The sequence below is a fragment of the Paroedura picta genome, chromosome 10, assembly GCF_049243985.1.
Source record: "Paroedura picta isolate Pp20150507F chromosome 10, Ppicta_v3.0, whole genome shotgun sequence".
Classification (NCBI taxonomy): Eukaryota; Metazoa; Chordata; class Lepidosauria; order Squamata; family Gekkonidae; genus Paroedura; species Paroedura picta.
The window spans coordinates 87,158,036-87,180,436 of NC_135378.1; the positions used below are offsets into that span (position 1 = coordinate 87,158,036).

At 56.1% G+C, this 22,401-nt stretch overlaps 1 protein-coding gene across 7 annotated transcripts in view; it reads left to right on the top strand.

The window, feature by feature from the left end:
* DYSF (dysferlin) overlaps positions 1-22,401 on the top strand; it is a 111,213-nt gene that overhangs the window by 13,149 nt on the left and 75,663 nt on the right. For 5 of the 7 annotated variants that reach the window (XR_013225005.1, XM_077301340.1, XM_077301343.1 and 2 more), the window contains 19 exons: positions 619-733; positions 1,000-1,187; positions 2,252-2,380; positions 3,241-3,303; positions 4,306-4,356; positions 4,875-4,905; positions 5,787-5,902; positions 6,189-6,315; positions 6,762-6,865; positions 7,541-7,609; positions 7,892-7,935; positions 8,713-8,795; positions 9,164-9,205; positions 11,082-11,197; positions 12,217-12,330; positions 12,621-12,798; positions 13,607-13,731; positions 15,021-15,127; positions 19,587-19,779. Coding sequence is in view for 6 of the 7 variants with exons in the window: in XM_077301340.1 (XP_077157455.1) it covers positions 619-733; positions 1,000-1,187; positions 2,252-2,380; positions 3,241-3,303; positions 4,306-4,356; positions 4,875-4,905; positions 5,787-5,902; positions 6,189-6,315; positions 6,762-6,865; positions 7,541-7,609; positions 7,892-7,935; positions 8,713-8,795; positions 9,164-9,205; positions 11,082-11,197; positions 12,217-12,330; positions 12,621-12,798; positions 13,607-13,731; positions 15,021-15,127; positions 19,587-19,779 (1,995 nt within the window). In the remaining variant the exon portion in view is untranslated. The remainder of the gene's footprint in view (positions 1-618; positions 734-999; positions 1,188-2,251; positions 2,381-3,240; positions 3,304-4,305; positions 4,357-4,874; positions 4,906-5,786; positions 5,903-6,188; positions 6,316-6,761; positions 6,866-7,540; positions 7,610-7,891; positions 7,936-8,712; positions 8,796-9,163; positions 9,206-11,081; positions 11,198-12,216; positions 12,331-12,620; positions 12,799-13,606; positions 13,732-15,020; positions 15,128-19,586; positions 19,780-22,401) is intronic. The other 2 variants (XM_077301342.1, XM_077301346.1) reach the window with 1 other exon arrangement.

Sequence of the window (22,401 nt, forward strand, 5' to 3'; positions counted from 1 at the left end):
GTCGAGCACTCCCACCTAGTGTTGGATTCGTAAATTGCAGGTCCTTAACCCCCAGCAAGCCAGGCAGGGAGCCTTTGTGGAATTCCTGAGTTTCTACTAGAGGTGAACTTTTCTAGCTCTATGGGACTCTGAAGGCATCTCTCAGCAAAGACTCCTCTTCTGCCAGCAGATTAAAGTTTTAAAAGTTTCTTTGGGTCTCAGTGTGGGGGTGCTCAGTGGTGCGTAAAATGCCACCAAGTGACAGCTGACTTCTGGCAACACCAGTGAGGGGCTTTCGAGACAAGCCAGACCTATCCGAGCTCAGAGCATGCTGTGGATCATACTGCAAAGGCTGAACTCGGCATGGGCAGGCGGGTGGGTGACCCCTTGCCCAATACAAGGAGGGTTGGCTTCAGGCTGACCCTGCCCTGAGCAGGGGGTGGGACTGGATGGCCTCTGTGGCCCCTTCCCACTCTTCCCATTCTGTTGCCCCCTTGTAAAATAAAACTGCACCAAAGTACAATGAAGTTGCCTTGTGCAAGCTGCCTGGCGGTGGACTGAGCGGTGGGGGAGCCAGGGGGCTCTCTTCAGATGCTCCCCCCCCCCGCCCTTCCTGACAGCTCCTTGCCTCCTTCTCAGGCCTCTCTCATCCTGCAAGTCTCCTACTCCCCCCCTCCCGGGGCCGCTCCTTCCTTCCTTCCGCCTGCCCCCCTGGAGCCCAGCCCGACCCCTGTGGACGTGGACAGTGTCCCAGGTGAGTGGCGTCTCCCCCTGGCTCTTTCCAGGGGCTTCCCCCAGAGCAGCCCCCTCGCCCCAGAAGAGCCACTATAACACCCTGCATTGGACTGGAGGCCACCCCGAAGGCTGCCCAAACGTTTGGGGAATATCAGGGTGGGGGAGGTTGTGTGGAGCTGGGGGGGGGCCTCTTCTGCACCCTCCGAGGCAGGCTGTGGGGCCAATGAGGCCTCCCATGCTCAGTCTCTCTGGTACAAAGACGTGTTTCCTTTGCTGGTGTTCCAGACGCAGCCGGGGAGGAAGAGGGGGAGGAGCCCCTGGGGACCGGGGAGGAGGCAGAGCCTTCGTCGGGGCCAGCAGCACCTGATCAGCCCTCCCTCCCCAAGAAGCCTTCAGCACACCCGGTTCAGGGGACCAAGAGGAGACAAAGCACTTCCAGAAAGCTGCTGTCCAACAAACCGCAGGACTTCCAGGTGACCAGCCCTCCAGGCCGGCCCCAATCGCTCCCTTGCTGTCTGGACCCGTGAAAGCCACCGTCTTCTGGTTTGACCGCCTGGCCTCTGGGGCAGGGATTTCAAAAGAGGGGGGCTCTCCCCAAGCTCCTTGTATGGCCAGATTCTGAGCCTAACTCCCTCCACCCCTCTTCTGGCCAGTTAAAATGCATTTCGGGGTTGCTGGATTAATGTTTGGTGGTGGAGAGTGGGTTCTTACGAGACAGTCCGAGGTGGCTGGCCCTTTGCATGCCTCATGACAGGGACAACCCTCCTGGTCAGTCCTTGGGTGAGAGGTCACCCAGGTCACCCAGGCCAGCCAGGTCAGGGTAGATTAACTTATAGACCCCCGAGTCTGTTTGCTTTATTTCTCCTGTGCAGGCTAAGAGAGGGGAGGGGAAGGGACCCTGACGTTGAGGTCCCACTGCTGAGACCCTGCCCGGCTTGTCCTGTTTCTCCTCTGGCTTTTGAGAGCACATTTCTGCACATGCTCCTATCATTGTCTGGGGTCACGAGAGCCAGAAACGTGACTGGCCAGGCAGGGATGTGGGGCATTTTCATGCTGCAACTGTGAGGGGTCTTTGGGGCCAAAGTGATAGGAGACTGCTGGGTTGGCTGCGGAGGGTCTTCCAGGGTGTGTGGCCAAAGTGACCGCAGCCACACCGCCTGGCAAGCCCACAACCACCTCTTGACTGTGGCCACGAAAGCCTCGTCCAGGATGTGCCGTGCTTTAGCATGTGCTGTGAAGGGCCATCTCTGCATCGCCTCTGCAGGCATTTCCCTGTTTCTTTGGGAGTGGGTCTCTGTACCTGTCCTGCAGGGCATGCGCAGGTGTCCCACCTGGAACATGACAGGGAGGTGTGCTCCCAGGAAGCCTGGTGCCTGTTGGTTCCCTTTCCCCCGGTGTCTGCAGGGGCTTGGGGCTGTCTCACGCTCTCAGCCTTGGCTCTTGCTGAGGGGGCGTGGCTTTCTCCTCTGGTGGAGCCTGGCGTACTCGGACCTGGCATCTGGGCAACAGCTGGCCTTCCTCTTCCGTGCTCTTCTAGATCAGGGTGCGAATCATTGAAGGACGGCAGCTCCCTGGAGTCAACATCAAGCCTGTGGTGAAGGTCACGGCTGCTGGGCAGACCAAGAGAACCAGGATCCGGAAAGGGAACGGTCCCCTTTTTGAGGAGGTGAGGAAGAGTCGGAAGCGCAGAAAGAGAGTTGCATTTAGTGCTGCGGCTGCCCGGGGGGGATGCAGCACTGCATTCTGCAGCACGAGGAAGGCCCTTGCAGGTCCAGACTTCCACACAGAGCTGCCAGCTGGAGGTTTGCGGGTGGAGCCAGAGAAGGGCGGGTTTGGAGAGGGAGGGAGGGGAGTGTGTGCATTCCTGGGACATCTGGAGATCAGTAGTGGCAGCAAGAATCCACTTGATTTTCTGACCCGCTCCTCCCATGACGTCAAAGGGGGGGGTGTGATTCAGTAGAGGGCATCTTCTTGTGGAGTGGCCCCCACAGATCCAAAGAACAACCCCTGTGGATGTTCCTTTAGCCCAGTGGCTCTGAACCTGGGGATCAGGACCCCTTTTGGGGTTGAACAGCCCTTTCACAGGGGTTGCAGCAGGGCAAGCAGCTTTGCCTGGGGGGGGAGGCATCCATACAACAGCCTTGCAGGGTAGATTGAGATATTTGTCTGTCTGGAGCAGTGGAAAAGGGCGAGATTGGCCTGGTGGAACAAGAGGCAGAACTGAACTGAGAAACCCTGGGGAAAAAACCCACTTTATAGACAATCCTGAACCATGGATTTTCACGCCATGGGTCAGTTTTGGTTTAATTTCTGTGAAAGAACCCTTGCAGAATTTATGATTGGGGGTCACCCCTACATGCGGAACTGTATTGAAGGGTCGTGGCACGAGGAAGGTTGAGATCCACTGATTTAGGGGTCTGCGCAGGCCGGCTTCCCTGTGGTGCATTGTGGGTAAGGGCGTCTACCCGTCTCCTGTGATTTTCGTGCTGTCCCGGAGGCCACCCAGCATCTTCTTCTCTTCCCCAGACCTTTTTCTTCAACGTCTTTGAGTCTCCCCTGGACTTGTTTGACGAACCCATTTTCATCACGGTAAGTTTGGGAGAGGGCGTGTACGTGCCCCGCCGTCCTCGAGGGAGGGCGCCTGGCTGATGGGGCTCACATGAGACTCAGGGTGGAGTTCTGGCTAGACGGCCGGACTGGAATCTGGGAGACCCTGGTTCGAATCCCGACTCTGCCGTAGAGCGACTTTAGGCCACTCCCACCCTCTCAGCCTGGCCTACCCTGCAGGTGTGCTGGGAGGATTAAAGGGAGAAGAGGAGGATGCCGTAAGCCGCTTGGGGCGAAGAGGGGGGGGGTGCAGATGAGTGAAGTCATTTGTTTTCAGACTTTTTGCCTGCTGCTCAATGTGGGCTGGCCTGGGGGGAGCGGGAGGGTGCTTCCGTTTCCCACCTGGACTGGTCCGTCTTGCTTGTCGTCTGTCGGTGGCTGGAAACCATCCGACTCCTTTGAGACCGACCTGCCAAGTCACTGAATGTTCACCTTCTGAAATGCTGCTACATTCAGCCGCAAAACATAAGCCGACATTAAAGCACAAAGATTTGAAACATGTTGCCAAAATTCAAAACCTAACTTTTTCTGATTGGATAAATATGTGAACCAAGCTAATATGAAATGTACTAAATTCTGACAAAAACAGAGAAGTTAGTAAATTTCGTATTAGTTTTGTTCACATATCCAATCAGAAAAGGTTGGGTTTTGAATTTTGGCAACATGAGATAAACTGTATTTTTTTAAATTAAAATATCTATATTCCTACCTTTGCCCTGAGCATCTCGACTGAAGGAGGGTAATATTTACTGCTGACATCCAGAGGGGAGAAATTTTGGTGGCCAAAACAGTTTGAGCTCACATAGTCGATTTCTGCCATAGCTGGAATGCAACGGCCCTCAACCCGGCCCAGGGAGAGAGGCCAGGCACAGGCTGCCCCGCTCAGAAGCCTGGAAATCCACGTTCCCCCAAAGACCCCACCTAAAAGAAAGAGAAATTGCAAGAGCTGCTATTGCTGCACTAAATTCTGGTTTTCTGTTTCAGGTGTTTGATTCCCGTTCTCTTCGGACTGACTCCGTCATTGGGGAATTTCGGGTAATGGTGCCCTTTATTTCATTGCAGAAAGGGATCCGCATGTTTGGCTTTCTTTCGCACAGTCAGGGCCCTGTTTAGCTGGTTTGCCACCTGCAAGTGGGTCTCTGCTGGCAAAAGCAGGGCAAGCTTGTTCTGAGCACTGAGATAAGCTTCTCGATCCACCCGGGAGAACAGCCCCAGGAGGCGAAAATGGACGCCAAAGATCCTGGTGGCCCAGCAGCCCTTGGAACGAGTGGGGGTTTGCTGTGCAAATTTACTCAGAAGTCTTAATAGAGCCCATGTGGCATCGTGGTCACTAGTGGTCAGGTTTGGACTCCCCACGCTTCTTCCCCATGCAGCCAGCTGGGGGACCTGGGCCAGTCCCAGTTCTCTCAGAGCTCTCTCAGTCTCACGTACCTCACAGGGTGTCTGCTGTGGGGGGAGGCGGGGAAGGCGATCGGAAGCTGCTTTGGGGCTCCCTGTAGATTTCTGAAACTCCACGAGAAACTTCCTAAGTGCTCCTTGGTTTGAATTTACAGATGGACGTTGGGACAATTTATGCTGAACCCAGTGAGTGTCTTGGAAACAACACGCGTCCCACAGCCCAGGGAAATCCTGGGATGCTGCATTTTGCTGCTTCTGTCGAAAGCAGAAACTCCCAAATGTTTTAAATGGAGACTTTTCAAATGGGGTGGGAGAGAGATGCTGACTTGGAGGAGGTCTGTGTGTGTGTGTGTGTGTGGGGGGGGAGAAGGCCATTCAAAAAGACGTTGATGAATTCGTAGCTCTTGAAGAACAGTCTGGTTGCTGGGGGTTGGGGGTGGGCAGGGGCAGCATCTAGAGTCAAAGGCAGACTGCAGTACCCTTAAGAGCAGAAGTAGGGTTTCCAACCTCCAGGTCAGGCCTGGAGATCGCCTAGTGTTCCAGCTGACCTCCAGCCTACCAAGATCAGCTCCCCTGGAGAAAGTGACTGAACTCTACGGCATGAGACCCCAGGGACACTCCCCCAATCCCCAGGTGTTTCCCCCTGAGTTGGCAACCCTAAGCAGAAGGGAGGGTCTGGGCAGCTGCCCACTGAGAGGAAAGGGGCCCCTTGTTTAAGGGTGGTCCACCTCCAAGTGGAGGCCTCAGAGAGTGGATGACCACAGAGAGTGGCCTCCGGACCACAGAGATCAGTCCCCCTGGAGAGAACGGCCGCTTGGGACTCCGGGGCCCAGGACCCCACAGAGATCTCTCCCTTCCCCAAACCCTGCCCTCTCTGGGGTTCTCCCACCCTGGGGTTGACGGCCCTCGTAAATGGTGTGGGCCCCCATCTGCCCGGTTGCCCTGCCGCTTTGGCTGTTGCAGCCCCCAGGCTCCGTCGGGGATGGTCGACGGGGCCCCCACTGGCCCTCTGGGCTGGCCGGTGTCCGTGTGGTTTTCGTCCTGCATCTCCGGGACGATTCTTCCAGGGCACTGCTTCCCCCGAAAGTGGCTGCTGCTCTCAGACCCGGAGGATTTCTCGGCCGGCGCAAGAGGCTACTTGAAGGCCAGCCTGCACGTCCTGGGGCCTGGCGATGAAGCACCCGTGAGTAGGGGGCTGCCACGATTTGGGGGAGGGGGAGTGGTGGGCTAGAGGAAACCTGGGTCACCTCCAGCCTCTCTGCTCTTTGCTCTCTTGGTCGGGGCAGGGGGTGGAAAGAAGCCATGTGGCCTCCAGGGAAGGGGTGGGGGTGGGAGGGGGGGCTTGTGGGGAGAGGTCCCTTCTCGTGCCCCTGCTCAGTTGCTTCCAAGGCCCCTCTCTGCTCTCAGCAGCCCTTTCCTGCTTCTTCCTCTTTGGCCTTCTCTCGGGTGACGTTTCGTCTGCTTGGCAGATGGAGAGAAAGGAAGGGGCTGACGAGAAGGACGACATCGAGGGCAACCTCCTCCGGCCGGCCGGGGTGTGTCTCCGAGGGGCCCACTTCTCCCTCCGGGTCTACAGAGCCGAAGACCTGCCCCAGAGTGAGTGGGTCCGAGTGGGGATGCCTGAGGCTGACCCTGCACTGACCAGGGGGTGGGACTAGATGGCCTTCATGGCCCCTTCCCGCTCTAGGGTTCTGTTCTATGCTTCTAAAAAGAGGGTGTGTTGGGTTTTTTAAAGAGTAGCTTTGACTGTTATATTCAGATGAGGAGGAGATTGAGAGAATCTGGTTGCTTTTCAATCTATCTTTGTTATTATTATTACATCAACAGTCCTTTCTTTTCTGTCTATTTCTTCCTTTTCTAAAATAAACCACCTCCTAGCCCCCCCAGTTCAGTTTCCCGCTGGGTCCCTTTCCTGTTAGCATAACCGAAGTGTTGAGGGTGACCCTCTTATGGATTTGAAGGATGGGCGGGTGGTCCATCTGTAGCCCCTCCGCTGCAGAAAGCCTTTTCCTGACCCCCCTCCGGTTTCTCTTCCTTTCCAGTGGACGATGCCATCTTGGATGGTGTCAGGCAAATCTTTGGGTTTGACAGCAACAAGAAGAATTTGGTGGATCCTTTTGTGGAAGTTACCTTTGCTGGCAAAACGGTAAGTCCAGTAGTTGATTCTCTTCATAAATAAATTCCCTTTTAAAACTCTGTCAACAGGGTTCTGGGTTTGCAGAGTTTAAATCTGCAAAGAGGGGGAACGCGCCAGACTGGTTAAAAGAATAAAATAGTTTAAATAAGAAGTAACAACTTTGTGTAGAAAGAAGAGAGACACCTAGCCAACCTCTTCTGTGTCTTCATTCTGCTCAGCTGCTGTTCTGGAGGCAAGCAGGGAGGATGTGTGCTCAAAAGAGCACAAAGTCTCCCATTCAGCCAGTCAGGACACAAAAGGAGATCCTTTGGAAAATATCAGGAAGTTCCTGATCTAACTATGCTCAATCCACACCAACTCTGATGCCCCCTGCAGGACATTCTCTATATTCTGTTCACTCATGCATACTGCAGGTCTTGGATATGCCCACAGAAAACACCTTAGCTCCAGCTTTTCTGGTCGTGGTAGCTTGTATTTCTTGAAGGAAATATATTTTCCAGAATTACCGCCTAAATTCCCTGGTTGCCTTGGCAGCTGAAGCTTTTCTCATTAAGGCAACGCCAAGAGCCACGGACTGCTGAGCCTCCCTCCAGATTTAGCTTCTGTGCTAATCCTTGGTCCTGAGGGTTGATTGACAGCGATGAAGTGGATGTCTTGACCCTGGCTCTTCCCTTCTTTCCTCAGCTCTGCAGCAAGGTCCTGGAGAAGACCGCCAACCCTCAGTGGAATCAAAGCATCACCCTACCTGCCCTGGTGAGCAAAGGGGGTTGGCTTCTTCTGGAGGCTCCTTGGTTGGTTCTCTCCTCTGGGTGGGACGAGCCTCATCTTGGCTGGCAGAAAGTCCCAGGTTCAATCCCCGGCATCTCCAGTTAGAAGGACCAGGCAGCAGGGGATGTGACAGACCTGCACTTAGGACCCTGGAGAGCAGCTGCCAGTCTGAGTAGACAAGACCGGCCTTGAGGGACCTGGGCTCTGATGCAGCATAGGGCAGTCTCATGCGTCCCCTGACCTTTTCTCCTCTCCCCCTCTCCCTAGTTTCCTTCCATGTGTGAGAAGATGAGGATCCGGGTTATGGACTGGTGAGTTCGAAACGAAGTCGCCAATATGAGGAGCTGAAAGCAAAGCAGGGCTTAATTTTATGAGAGGCAAATGGGAAGGAGAACCTGTTCTGGTCTGGGCTGTCCTAGAGGGACAAGCTGAAGGTGCTGGGAATATCTGGCTGGATGCATAAAGGGATGCCAGGCACAGAAGGGAGCACCTGCAGGAGTCAGGACCTGGCACCCGTCCTGGAGGCCCCTTCCCACTCCGAGATTAAATACATCAATAAGCCAGCAGGCAAGTGGAGAGGTGGGGACCCCTCCTCTCTTTAGTGCGGCAACTGCCTCTCTCCTTGCTTATCTTTCTCCTTGACTCCAAGATGGAAATGGCTCCTTGTGCCAAACCAGCTCCTCCCTCCCAAAGTCAAAGGAGCTCCACCCTCACTCACCACCCCAAAAGCCCTGGGTGCAACTTCCCAGCTGAGAACGCGTCTTGGGGCATGACGTTACCTGGGGATCTGGCCCTTCTGGGAGGGTTTCTGAAGCCCTGGTGTTTGTGCAAGCAAAGGGTACCGGTCGGCTACGCAGCCAAACACAGTTTGAGCCCAGGGACACCTTGAAGACCAGCCAAGCTCAATCTGGACATAAATGTTTGTGCGCATGCACACTTCTTCCTACTGAGATCTAGAAGGATCTGAAGAAGCGCATGCCCAGGAAAGCTTCTACCCAGAATTGAACTCGGCTGGTCTTCCAGGTGTCCCTGGACTCCCAATCCAGTGGCTGAAAACATTTCAAGAAAAATGCTTGTTTCCCTTTCAGGGATCGTGTCACTCACAATGACGTGGTTGGCACCAGCTACCTGTGCATGTCTCGGATCTCGGCCCCGGGAGGGGAGCTGGAAGGTATTCTGTCACAAGTCTGGATCCTCAGAAATGGGGGGGGGGGGGGCGGGATGAGGCCTGTGGGGCTTTGTTTGAAAAATCTTGAGCAGGAAGTTTTGCCAGTAACTGGCTGGCATCTTCAGAGGCAGGACATGGCAAGATGGGAATTGCTCTTTGCCAAAGAGGTAGGACATGGCAAGATGGACCGTCTCCATGCCAGCCCTTTGGAGGGGGGGAGATTCTCACCTTGCCATGTTCTGCCTCTGACGACGCCAGCCACTGTTGAACTGTCAGGGATTAAAACAGCCCGGAAACCCCACAACAGCCAATGGCCTCTGGCTGTGAAAGACGCTTTCCTCTGACTCTTTCTCCGTCTCTTTCTGCCTCAGACGAGCCCCCCGCCCTCGCAAAGTTCCCCAAAGCAGGCGCCCGTATGTTCCTCGGCATGCCGCCCCCTCTGCCGCTCTTCCCTGCACGGCCCCTGGAGAAGTTCTGCCCCTCTTCCCCGCATTGTTGTTTGGGGCCTGCTAAGATTGTCGACTGGGGTTGGGGGCCGGAAACTGCCTTGTCCAAAGGGCCGCCTCGGAGACGCGGCTTCACTCAGCCTCCTCCTGCGCAGGCCGTGCATGTCTGTTCCGGGGGGGGGGGGGGGTGGAGGGAATTTGAGACTGGGGCATGGGCTTCACTGGTGAACCGGATCTTGGCCTCGCAGGGAGCCTTCTTTGAGTCTTTGCTTGCATGTGAGGGTGGCAGGTGGAGAGGGGAGGAAGGGGGAAAGGGGGGAGGGGGTGTCCTCTATAGATTTGCTGCTTCGGCGGCTCAGTCTGCTTAATTAATTCATTTATTTGCACCATTTGTGTCCTGCCTTTCTGCCCTTGCAAGACAGCTAACCCTTGACAAAATGCATGATAAAATAGCATTATGAACATATATCCCTGACATGTGCACTTGTATTCTGATATGTCATTACATTTCCCCCCTAACATATATCATGACCTTTATTAAAATATAAGAGTTAAAACTAGAATTAAAATATCTGTGTAAAGTGCTGTCAAGTCACAACCAACTTCCAAGGCAAGGGAGAAGCAGAGCCATGGCCTTCCTCTGCAGAGCCTTTCTTGGTGGTCTCCCATCCAAGGACTGACTTAATGGTGACCTCAGCAAGGGGCTTCCAAGGCAAGGGAGAAGCAGAGGGCACTCATGGCCAGTCATGAGTAGAAACGGACCTTTCAAGGAGGCAGAGCTTTTATACTACTCAGGACAAGGCTGCAACCAATCAGTTCTGGTCTCTCTCCTGTGCACCTGACCTGGAAGCTTTTATAGGCAACTGGGAGTGTCACATGACTCATCCTGGCCTATTGGTGCAAAGCACTTTCCTAGCTGAAAATCCCTCCTTTGGCCACTGCAGGGCAGTGGTGACCAGGCGGAATCCCCAAGCTCAGAGCAGGAGAACAGAGTCCTTCTTGGACGCCCTCCTCAACATTATCCTTGGTGGAGTTGGTCAGCCAGGATTCTCCAGCTATTCCATGGCTGCTCAGCTGTCTTGACAAAGAGTCTCTGTGAACTGAATATTTGTAATTTGTCATAGAGTCATAGAACCATGGAAGGGGCCATACAGGCCATCTAGTCCAACCCCCTGCTTAACACAGGATCAGCCCTCAGCATCCTAAAGCATCCAAGAAAAGTGTGTATCCAACCTTTGCTTGAAGACTGCCAGTGAGGGGGAGCTCACCACCTCCTTAGGCAGCCTATTCCACTGCTGAACTACTCTGACTGTGAAAAACTTTTTCCTGATATCTAGCCTATATCGTTGTACTTGTAGTTTAAACCCATTGCTGCGTGTCCTCTCCTCTGTCCCCTAATGTTGTTTCAATTCAGGAATGAGTGCCTGTCGGTTGACCTTTCCTGGTGTGGATCGTTTTTGATTTTTAAAACGTGCTTGTTGCTTTTTGTGTGCTCGAAATTGCCTGCAACTATCAACAGTCTAAAGTATTTGAATCTGTTAATGAAGGGGAAATTTGAGAAATTTTCAATATCTATGAAGATTTTTGTTTCCACTTTAAAGCCTGAAGTCCCTCTAGTGACTCATTTGGGGCCAGTTTGGCTGTGTGTATGTGTGTGTGTGTGTGTGTGTGTGTGTCCTGAGACATCTAGATGGACTTTGGGGCTGAGGGAGAGCTGCCGGGAGAGCCTTCTTGGGGGCTAAGAGAGCCTTGCATGGATTCCCTGCATGAGTGTTGACAAACTACCTCCATAGCCTCAAGCTAACACTCTCTCTCTCTTCCTCTCTCCCTGGTGTCCCCTCAGTTGATGACGCGTTGGGTTTCTTGCCAACCTTTGGTCCGTGTTTCATCAACCTGTACGGAAGCCCACGAGAGTTCACGGGATTTCCGGACCCCTATGAAGAGCTCAACATGGGCAAGGTGAAGTGACGGCCTTTGAAGTTCTGTTCGTGCCCCAGGGGGGCCCCAGGGGGCTGACCACCACTGTCCTCTGGCCCAGCCTGGCCTCAGTGTTGTTGTCTTCCCTCACCTTGACAGGGATGGTCTGTGGTCAGGAGGGAAACTCCTGAAGGGCTGCAAAGTTTCAAGGAGAATGCCCAGATTGGGGTGTCATTTATCAACTGCTGGGCAGGTCCTTCAGAGGCAAAATAGAACCTGCACCCGCAGGGATACTCTAATCTTTGATTACCAGATTTGTATTATTTTGCTGCACAATTCAAAGTGGTTCTCCCTGCAACTCTTCCAGTTGCTCTGCCCTGGCTTGGTTTCCCCTGTAGAGAAATATAGATGCACGGGGGAACCAATATGGCAATACAATATCCAAAATGGACTTATATGGAGTCTTCTGTCTTCAGTAATTCTTTATTCTTGATAATTTCACACAAGTCCCAATGTGTTTCTCCTTATAGCTTTTTCAAGGGATGATGGTGTTCATATTTTAGGACCGACTTTATAAAAGACGCATCTGCAGTGCCACAAGCTACATTTAGCTATTGTTAGGATGGCTTTACACTCTGTCAAGAGATTATTTTATAAAGTCGGTCCTAAAATATGAACACCGTTGTCCCTTGAAAAACCTATAAGGCGAAACACATTGGGACTTGTGTGAAATTATCAAGAATAAAGAATTACTGAAGATAGGAGTCCATTTTGGGTATTTTATTGCCATATTGGTTCCCCAGTGTGTCTATATTTCTCTATATTGTTTCTTCACTGGGACCCGCCCCTCCCAGTTCATTGTTTTTCGTTCCCCCCATGACAAGTACGGACCTTCCTCTCATGAGGTCGGGGACTCACACAAGAGTCATGTGTTCATGGGATGTTCGGCTTTTGTTCGAACGGGGTTTGTTGGAAGCGGGTGTTGTGGGGAGACACTGCTCTGCCCTGCCCACCCCAAAACATCTCTTCTCACGCTGCCGTCTGCTCTCGTTGTCCCAAAGGGAGAGGGTATCGCCTATCGGGGGAGGCTGCTGGTGGAACTGGAGACCAAGTTGGCAGATCACGTGGAGCAGAAGGTGGAGGAGATCCCTGCGGATGACATTCTGCGGGTGGAGGTAACGGGCCCTCCCGGCAGCCTTGGCTTTCCACACACCGTTCTCCTCCTCCCATACGTGCAGGTTAATGATGGGCCTGCCGCGGGTGGTTGCCTGAGGGATGGGGGCCCCTTTTCTCGATCTGCCTCCGGCCGGGCCTGGCAGGCCTTTCAGAATAATTGCAGGATGCCCTCAGCCACAGGGCACAGGGAGGCCCTGATCTTTCAAGCAGTGCAGTTTCGAAGGAGAGGGGAAGAGTCCCTGGGAGGCAATTCCTGCACCCTCTCTCTCTCTCCCCCCACGTGTGGCAGAAGTACCTGCGGAGGAGGAAGTTCTGCCTCTTTGCTGCCTTCTATTCGGCCACCATGCTGCAGGATGTGGATGACGCCATCCAATTTGAGGTCAGCATCGGCAACTACGGGAACAAGTTCGACAGCACCTGCCTGCCCTTGGCCTCCACCACCCAGTTCAGCAGGGCTGTGTTTGACGGTAAGGGGGGGGGGCGGGCAGGAAGGCCGGGAGGGCGACGAGGGGGTCCTGAGATTTGGCTGGGCTTCCCCGACTTCCAGCTCGGCCGAGGTCCCTGCCTGAGGCCTGCCCGGCTTCTTCTCCCCTCCCTTTCTTTGGAAAAGGACTCCACAGTGCAAGACTTTATACCAACTGTTCAAATTGGATATAAGAACATCTTTTTCAGAATGATATCTTTGTAAAGCGGAAGACAAAAATGAAACAGCCAGCTTGGAGTATTGATCAAGAGCAGCAGGCTCTAATCCTGGGAGCAGGGTCTGGTTCCCTCCTCTTCCTTCTCCATGCAGCCTGCTGGGTGACCTTGGGCCAGCTGCAGTTCTCTCAGAGCTATAATCTCAGAGCAGTTCTCTTAGAGCTCTCCTTCCTCACAGGGTGTCCATTGAGGGGAGAGGAAGGGAAGGTGATAGTTAGTCACTTTGAGACTCCTTCAGGTAGGGGAAAGCGGGGTTCTTCTGCATTCCCAGTCCAGTGCTCTTTTGAAGAATCCTAAAGGTGGCCCCATCGTGACTCCCCCTCAGAGCAGGGGTCTCAGCAGCAGCCCTCAGGCACGGTAGCGAGGGAAGGAAGAGCCCACCCTCCTCAGGAGAGACCTGGGCCTGCACACACCTGATGCTGCGGCTTTGGCCTTGGCCTTTTGGCACCCTCTCCGGCCCAGGGCTCAGCATGTTGGGGTGCAGGGGCATCCTTTGTAAGCTCCCAGGCCAGGACTCGGGGGATGGGTTTTGGTCGTGGGGCGGCTGGCTGAAGCCCTCCGGTGTCTCCCTGGCAGGCTGCCAGTACTACTACCTGCCGTGGGGCAACGTGAAGCCCGTGGTCGTGCTCTCCTCCTACTGGGAAGACATCAGCCACCGGACGGACGTGCAGAACCTGCTGGCTGGGGCTGCGGATCGCCTGGTGAGTGGAGCTCTTCGGACGTGTTGTGGGAGGGGGAGGCGGGAATCGCCACTTGGGCTGATCCGCGTGTCCCGCTGGCCCCAAGCGGTCTGCAACGCAATCCTGCCCAGGCTGAGCTCGACCCCATTGGCCCTTGGCAAGCGGGTTCCTCCATTTGGGGGAAAAGCCGGCCCTGGCTGGCGGCCCCCCGAAGCAGCCCTCTCCTGCCCTGCCTGCATGTCCTGCTTGGGCCCCCTTGTGGTCCTGGAGGAGAGCACAGTCCTGCTGGGCCGGCGGGTGGGAAGAATTTCTGGAGGGGTCCGGGGCAGGAGACCCGCAGGGGTGGCGTTCCATGCCCTCCCTCTGCGTAGCAGCCCTGCCCTTCCTGGGCGCCTCCCATCCGGCCTGACCCTGGCTAGCTTCAGGGATCTGGTGAGGCTGGGCTCTCCTGGGCCGTCCAGGACACGGCAAAAGGCACACAGAGGTCTTTGCCATTGCCTGGCCTCCATGCAGCAAGTTTCCCCGGGTCTGGTAAGCCCCTGGCTTCTGAGAGCCCGAAAAAGGAGAGGAGGAGAAGAGTTGGTTTTAGATCCCGCTTTCCCCTTTCTGAAGGAGTCTCCAAGTGGCTGACAGCCACCTTCCCTTCCTCTCCCCATCACAAACGCCCTGTGAAGTAGGTGGGGCTGAGAGAGCTTGGGAAGAACTGTTCTATGAGAACAGCTCTAAAAGAACTGTGAGGAGGCCAAGGTCACCCTGCTGGCTGCATGTGGAGGAGGAAGAGTGGGGAATCGGTCATGGCTCGCCAGATTAGAGGCCGCCACTCATGAGGCCCAGTTGGGTGCAAACTGAGGGATCTCCACCCCCCCCCCCTGCATCCTGAAGAGGTTCAGGCATCACCTTGATTCTATAGAGCGCAGAAACCGGCTGGTAGGTGACCGGGTCGGAGCCCATTTGTGTCTTCGGTTTATTCCGGAAGACAACAGGAAACCTGCCCTGGCTTTGAGCCGAGCGGGGGGAAGGAGTGGTTGCTTTCAGAGTGATTTTTCAGGAACGGCCCACCTGGACTCAGCTCCCCTGCATCGTAGGTCTACTGCACCGAGGGCCCCAGGGGGTGGCTGGGGTGGGGCTAGCAGGAGCGCCCCTCACGGTGTCCGGCCGGCCGCCCTTGAGAGAGAGCAGAGCTCTTTCTGCCCTTGACCCGCGAGTGGCCGTCCGAGGACCCCTTGGCCTGGCGCTCGAGACCGCAAGGGCGGCCGGAATGAGGGAGGTCCCGGGAGTGAAGCCGCGTGTGGTTTTTGTGCTCTGCGCAGGAAGCGAACCTGGACCTGGTCCACCGTGCCCTGCAAGCCAAGTGCTCAGCCCTTGACTTGGACACCCTGGTCGCCCGCTTGATTGATGAGATCATCGTGGACTGCAGGTACGGGCCTCGGAGGCCGCCCGCCCGCCCGCCCGCCTCTCTGCGGCTTTCATTGCGAGGTTTGTTTGGCTTGGACGGGGCCCCCGGCGCTGCAGAATGTCGCCCATTGGCGAGAGCTCCCGTGAAGGTGGCCGAGCCAAGGCACGGAGTTGAAAAGGTGATATTCGAGGCAGGCCATAAATTTCCCCTCGGCCTACCTGAATGGGCCTCATTGTCCTTGGGCCGGGCCGTTCCGACAGGCCGTCTGCCGAGGCCGGCTCCTCGCTTGGGGGGTGGGACGGCCTCCGGCTGGCGGTCCCCAGCCTCGCTGTCATCAATCGGTTACATAGCGTCTAAAGTTCAAAGCGCCTGAGAAATCTCCGTCTTGATCTTCCCCGTAGCCGCCCTGTGAAGTCCCTCCAGGATTGTTTCCCCCTCTGCCGGTTGCAGCCATGGGGCTGAGGAGGGGTGGGGAAAGCGATAGCCCCCCCCCAGCTCCTGAAGGTGGCCTCAGGGGGAAACCAGGAGCCCAAGCGTGGCAGAAGCCCTGTGGGTGGGCTTACTTGCAAGTAAAATGGAGGGGCTTGCTTACCCCCCCCCACCCCCCCCCCCGAACCAAAGGAGTGGGAGATTGCAGTGTAAGACTCAGGCGGCCACCAGGTGGGTCTGAAGCTGCAGAACCACAGAGTTTGGGTCCGGGGCCCCTTGAAGAGCAGCCAGTTTACTTCTGGGTCTGAGCTTCTGTGTGCAGCCACACTTGGTCCGGTGCCAGTGGGGCAGCCTAGATGGGCAACTTCTGCTCTTGAGAGGGAGAGGTGTTGAGAGGGAGCCTTTGGACCCTTTCAAACTGTTCCAGGAAGAGTGGCTTCACCGTGCCCTCGCTCGGGCCCCGGACACCCACCATGTGGGCAACGGGAGGTGGGTGCCGGCTCCCAAGGGCCTTGGGGCCCCTAAGGTCTGAAACCCGAGGGTGCGTGCAGGCAGAAGTGGCCCGGTCCATTGTCAGGAGCTGCTCCATCTTCTGTCCTTTTCCTTCCATGGCAGCATGGCTGGTCCTGATCCGTACCGAGAGCCAGCTAGGCATAGTGGTTAGGAGGGGTGGCCTCTAATCGGGAGAACCAGGTTCGATTCCCTGCCCCTCCTCCTCATGCAGCCAGATGGGTGGCCTTTAGCCAGCTCAGTTTTCTCAGAGCTCTCTCAGCCCCCTCCTACCTCACAGGGTGTCTTTTGTGGGGAGAGGAAAGGAAAAGTATTTGTCAGCTGCTCTGAGACTCCTTCAGGTGGTAAAAAACTGGCTTCCAAAAGGCAGCGCCTCCTCTTCTGCTGGGCCGGTACAGCTGCTTCCCCCCTTAGAAGAAGAGTTGGTTCTTATGTGCCGCTTTTCCCTACCCGAAGGAGGCTCAAGGGGGCTTCCAGTCGCCTTCCCTTTCCTCTCCCCACAACAGACACCCTGTGGGGTGGGTGAGGCTGAGAGAGATCTGATATCACTTCTCGGTCAGAACAGTTTTCTCAGTGCCGTGGCGAGCCCAAAGTCATCAGCTGGCTGCATGTGGGGGAGCGCAGAATTGAACCCGGCATGCCAGATTATAAATTCACACTCCTAACCGCTACACCAAACTGTCTCTCTTAAAAAAACCTACAGGGGAGCTCCAGTCCCAGTTCTCCCAGCGTCTTGCCTAATGTTGTTCCCGGCAGAACATTTTCCAGATGCAGTCTAGTACGGTTGCCAAACTGGCCAAGGAATTTCTGGACTTTTGGGGGTGGTGCCTTGTGGGGGGGGATCTGGGGAGTGATTTCACCCCGAATCTATGCCATACCGTGCAGCCTGCCTTCTGTTGCTGCCATTCTGGGGAACTGATCTGTCTGGCGAGCAGATATAATTCCAGGAGAACTCCAGGCCCCACCTGGAGGTTGGCAAGGCCAGCTGGGGGACACTGGTGAGTTGTGTGGATTCCCAGCTTGCCCATTAAGCCCATTCAGCGGTGCCATTAGCAGCTGGTTCCGACTCGCACCAAGAAAGCGGGGCGCCCAGGGGGATCTCTGGAAGGCCTCCCCTCTTGGAAGTGGGGTCGGGGTGCTGGCTTGGCCTTGGGAAGTTCCAGGAGATCTGGGGCAGAGCCTCAGGAAGGCAGAAGGAGAAGTAAGAGGGGAGGGAGCTCAGGGGGTGCATAATCCCAGAGCTCAGGGGGCGCATAATCTCAGGGGGCGCATAATCCCATAACCCCCCCCTTCCTTTAAGAAATAAGCTTCTGGGGGGCCTCCTGTGGGATCGCTTGCTAATTTCCATTTGACCCGTGGACAATTTCTCTAGCGTTTCCACCTGGAGGTTGGGCACCATAAAGGGGGAGGGTGCGGGGGCACCCCCTGGCTGTGTTGCCCCAAGCAGGCTCCCGCTTGGCCCTCAGTGGGCTGTGTGGATGCCCATTGTGGGGGCTAACACATGTGGGGGTGGGAGGGAGCTTTGGGGAGTCTCTGCCCCCCAGTCTTTATGGGGCCCCTGCTGGACTCTGGCTCTTTCCTGCCGCTCCACCCAGACTCAAGCGGCCGCTCGCCTTCTGCCCGTCGCTGCCCCTGCGTGGGATTGGTCTTGCTGGCACAGCAGAGATGCGCCTTCCGTACAGTTGCCACCTCCAGGATGGGAACTCCTGGAGATTTGGGGGTGGGGGCTGGGGAGGAGAGGGAAAGGGCCCCAGTGGGATGGCATGCCGTACAGCCCCCCTCCCCAGCTGCTGCTCTTCTGTGGTGTGGAGGCCACTGGATATTCTGGGAGAGCTCCAGACCCCACCTGGAGGTTGGCAGCCCCAACTCCTCCCTCTGTCACTTGCCCAAGGTGAGGGAATGAAGCCGCCAGCCTTCACTTGCCAAACCACACCGGCCGCCGTGCGGGAAACGGGGATGTTCTTTCCACCTTGTTTATTTCTTTTCGGAGCTCCCCGAAGGAACCGCTTCGGCCTCCCGCCTCCCTCCCTCCCCCCCCCCCAGCCTCTCCTTTACGGTGAGCTCGCCTAGAGCAGAGACTCCTTCCCGGGGCCATAAGCATGGCTCGGCTTCTGTGTGTGCCAGACGTGACCTGGGGCGAGTCCCAGGACTGGCGTTTCCCAGAGGTGAGGCTCCCTCCAAGAAAAACCCAATTAAACGGTGGGGAAATGTCAATGCAGGACTCTTCCAAAGCGGTGGTTTGTGCAGGCCAGGAACGGAGCAGCCCTGGCGGCAGAGGGGGAGGAGGAGGGGGAGGAGGAGGAGCTGCCTGGCCGTGGAAGCAGAAGCCGGACTTAGCTGTCCTGCAGGTTCCCAGCAGACGGCCAGGGGGATGCTGCTCAGATAGACTTCACTTGGAGCTGGAGCTGCAGCCAAGCATCCTCACAGGCTGGGCCTGGCAGGGCTGAGTCGGAGAGCCGCTCATGGCTAAAAGCCCTTGACTGTGTGACGTGACTACAAAGGAAAGGACATTTGGGAGAGGCCAGGGCAACCCCAAGCCGGCCTGCACAGCCGTAGCTTCCATTTGCACCAATGGGGCTTACTCTGTCAGGCTGCATCCTGCAGAGCTTCCCTTTTGCCCCAGGAGAGCCTTTCAAGAATGGGAGACGAATGCTCCCCCCCCCCTTTCCCCACCACACTGAGCACCACTCCTGGCCTGCATGGCTTGCTTCTCCACCTCCTTCCCAGACCACACCTGGAAGGGCCTCTGATCTGCAGGCTGCAAAGAGCAAAGCCCCCCCTAGATGAAAGGGAGGCTCGGAAGGGACCTGAGGAGGCCAGCTCTGGGCTGAGAAGTACCTGGAGACTTCGGGGGAGGGGGAGCTGAGAATGGGCAGGATCTGCCATGGGGCCTCAGGGAGGTATACCCCCAGGGAGCCCATCTTCCGAAGCAGCCATTTTCTCCAGGGGAATTGACCTCCGTCACCTGGAGATGAGCGATAATTCCAGGCCCCCCCCCCAGGTCCCATGTACCTCCCTAAATGGGCTACAACCTTCTAATCTGCTGAGGTTCCTCCCCTGCCCAAATCTACCTTCCACAAATTCCCTATCACATCTCCATGAATTTTCCAACCTAGAGCTGCCCAGCAGTGGAAGGGGCTGCCTAGGGAGGTGGGCAGCTTCCCCTCACTGGGGGTCTTCAAGCAGCGGCTGGACAGATCCTTCTCCTGGATGCTTGAGGCTGACCCTGCCCTGAGCAGGGGGTGGGACTAGATGGCCTCTATGGCCCCTTCCCACTCTAGGATTCCATGATTTTGCAGACTGCTGGGGAAGGCCATTGTTCCGGTACCTTTCAACCCCAGCAGTCTCTATTGTATTTATGGGTGCAAGAGGGCGAAGGTCAGGGTGCCTCCACTCCCCTAATGAAGGTCATCTGTGGCGGGTCAAGGAGCCTGGGAGGCGTTGGGGGCAGGCAGCCCACTGGTTTGCTCCGTCCTTCTCTCTCTGGGCGGGACAAGCAAGGGCTGCGGGTGCAATCCATAGCTGCAGTTTCCTCCCTCAGCCAGCCGCTGGTGGACGTTGCCCAGAAGCCCTCCGGCACCCACTTGGACCACTACCTGCACCACTTCCGCACCACCCACCTGAGGCAGATCACCCAGGCAGCCTTGAGGCTGAAGCACGGAGATTCTGACCTGCAGGTGGTGCTGGATCAGGCGGAAGACTGGCTCTCCAGGCTGAAATCCATGGCAGAGGAGGTAGGTGGGCGACCTGTCTTGGAGGGACGGAGAATTTCCCCCAATGCTTTTGGTTTTCATCGGCTTTACGGGGTGAATCCCAAAGGTCTGGCTGGCAGCGAGCAGGAGGAGGGGCCATTTCTGTTGCAGCCACAACCCACCCCCCACCCCCCGCTCTCATCCCTCAGGTCTCTGGGATTTTCCCATCCCAAAAGAGGGCAACTCCGTTGAGAGCTGCTGGGGCATGGAGGTTGAAGACAGGTGGTCTCTGATCACTCAGCCCCTCCTGCCTCCAGGGGGTCTGTTGTGGGGAGAGGAAAGGGAAGGCGACTGGAAGCCCCTTGGAGACTCCCTTGGGCAGTGAAAGGCGGGGTATAAAAAAAAAACCTTTCTTGGAGAACTGGTTTGATTCCTCACTCCTCTTCCACGGGCACCCAGCTGGGTGACTTTGGGCCAGTCACAGTTCTCTTAGAATTATTCTGGCAAAGCAGTTCTCCTAGAAGTCTCTCAGCCTGACTTTACAGGGTATCTGTTGTGGGGTGAAGAAGCGAAAGGTGTTTCTAAACTGCTTGGGACTTCTTCAGGCTTTCCTTGAGGCTGAGAGAGCCCTGAGATTCCTGCTTGGTCAGAGCAGTTTTCTCAGTGCTGTGTTGAGCCCAGCGTCACCCAGCTGGCTGCATGTGGAGGAGGAGCAGGAATCAAACCCATCTCGCCAGGCTAGAAGCCCGCCCTCCCAGCCCCTCCTCCAGGCTGGCTCCTGGGAGTGTGGCCAGCTACAGTAGGGTGGCCCAATCCAGGTTGGGAACCCCCTGGGGATTTGGGGATGGAGCCCAGGGAGGTCCCCTTAGTGGGGTCTGATGCCACAGAGCCCCCTTTTCCATAGCAGCCATCTTCTCCAGGGAACAGAACTTCGTGGTCTGGAAATGAGCTGCAATTTCCAGGGGATCTCCAGGCCCCAAACTGGGGACATGTGGAGGGGGACTGGGGGGGCCGTGGTGGAGCTGTCTGTCCGGCTCACTGAGAGGCCTGTGCTGCCCCCGGGGGGCTGGCCATTTGGGGAGACTGGAGCAGCAGCAGGCTCTGCCCGGGGGCAGCCCAGCCCGCAGCTCCGGGAGAGAACATTTGGTCCTCGAGAGGCGTCCCTGGCACTCCAGGGCACTCTCTGCTGCCAAGGCTGGGGGGGGGGGGGTTGGCGGCCCTTTCTCCTTGGCAGGGAGCCCTCTGCTGCCTCTGGCAGGGGCCAGACTGCTCTCCACCAGCTGTGTGCTGCCATAGACCCCAGAGGGAGGGGAAGGAACCCTGCAAACGGAAAGGCAGCCCGCAAGGCTGTTGTCTGGGGGATTCGAGAGGCCTCTTCCCTCCCCTGCACTCCCCGGCTGCTGGCTGCGGGGCCTGTGGGTCCCGGGCTCTAAAGGATGCAAACACACCCGGTGCTCAGAGCTCAAGCTCTCTGTTTGGCCCAGCGACACATAAATAACTTCCTCAAAGGAAAGGCGGCGAATCGTGAAGCGAGAACCAAGTACGAGATGAGGAGGCAGGGAGAGGGTCCCGTGGCACCACACTCCAGGGGCTAAACATGTTGGGATGCCGTAGAACAGCTGGATTCAACCTCTGAATCCCAACCTCTGAATCCCAGGGCTCAGAGGCCAAATCAGGAGAAGGCCTCGACCTCCGTGCCCTGTTTTTGGTCCTCCAGAGCCATTGGCTGACGCTGTGGGAGACGGACAAGCCTATCTGGTCCTGCAGGGCTCTGCTGACATTCTGAAGCCCTTTTGGCTCCATGCTAGACTTTAAAGCAAGGGTAGTCAAACTGCGGCCCTCCAGATGTCCATGGGCTACAATTCCCAGGAGCCCCTGCCAGCATTCGCTGGCAGGGGCTTCTGGGAATTGTAGTCATGGACATCTGGAGGGCCGCAGTTTGACTACCCCTGCTTTAAAGCCTCCACCTTTCCCTTCAAGGCAAGCATGCCGCCTTTTGGATCCACCCCATTCTTCTTATTAGCACAAAAACTAAATATTCGTTTCCCTTGCTGGCTACGTTTAAACTAACAAGCTATTAACGGGTGTCCGGCAACTAGTAGCTCCTTGCCATGCCAAGAGATCAGTGCTAATTGAATTGTCCGTCTTCTAACGATCAAAGAAGGGCCCTCCTCTTCTTAGTTGAAACCAGGGCTGGCCAAAGAGAAGACCATGGCGAGACACCGTTTGGCCACCCTTGGTTAAAACAAACAAGACGTGTCCCCCTCTTAGCCCTAGCCAGTCCAGACCCCGTTAGCAGCATCGATGTAGAGTTAGATTTTCCTCTCCCCAAGGTGCATCACCTTATGCTTACTTGCACAAAATATAATTGACCACGTTGATGCTCGCTCACCCAATTTGGGGAGATATTCCAGGTTTTTTTTTTGCAATCACCCCTGGTTTTCACCATCCTGAACAAGTTTCTTCCTCGAGCAACCCGTGTTCCCCAAAGGCCCAGCGGCTTTCCTGGCTGGCTTTGTGCGCCGGATACATTTGAAGAAGTGCTAATTGTCTTGAATTTTTTTTTTAGTAATCTCCTCTTAATGTTCTTTTCTTGTTTGTCGGCTTGACTGCCCCCTGCCTTTGCTCCTTTCAATTCCCTCATTCGGATAAACCTTCCACGTT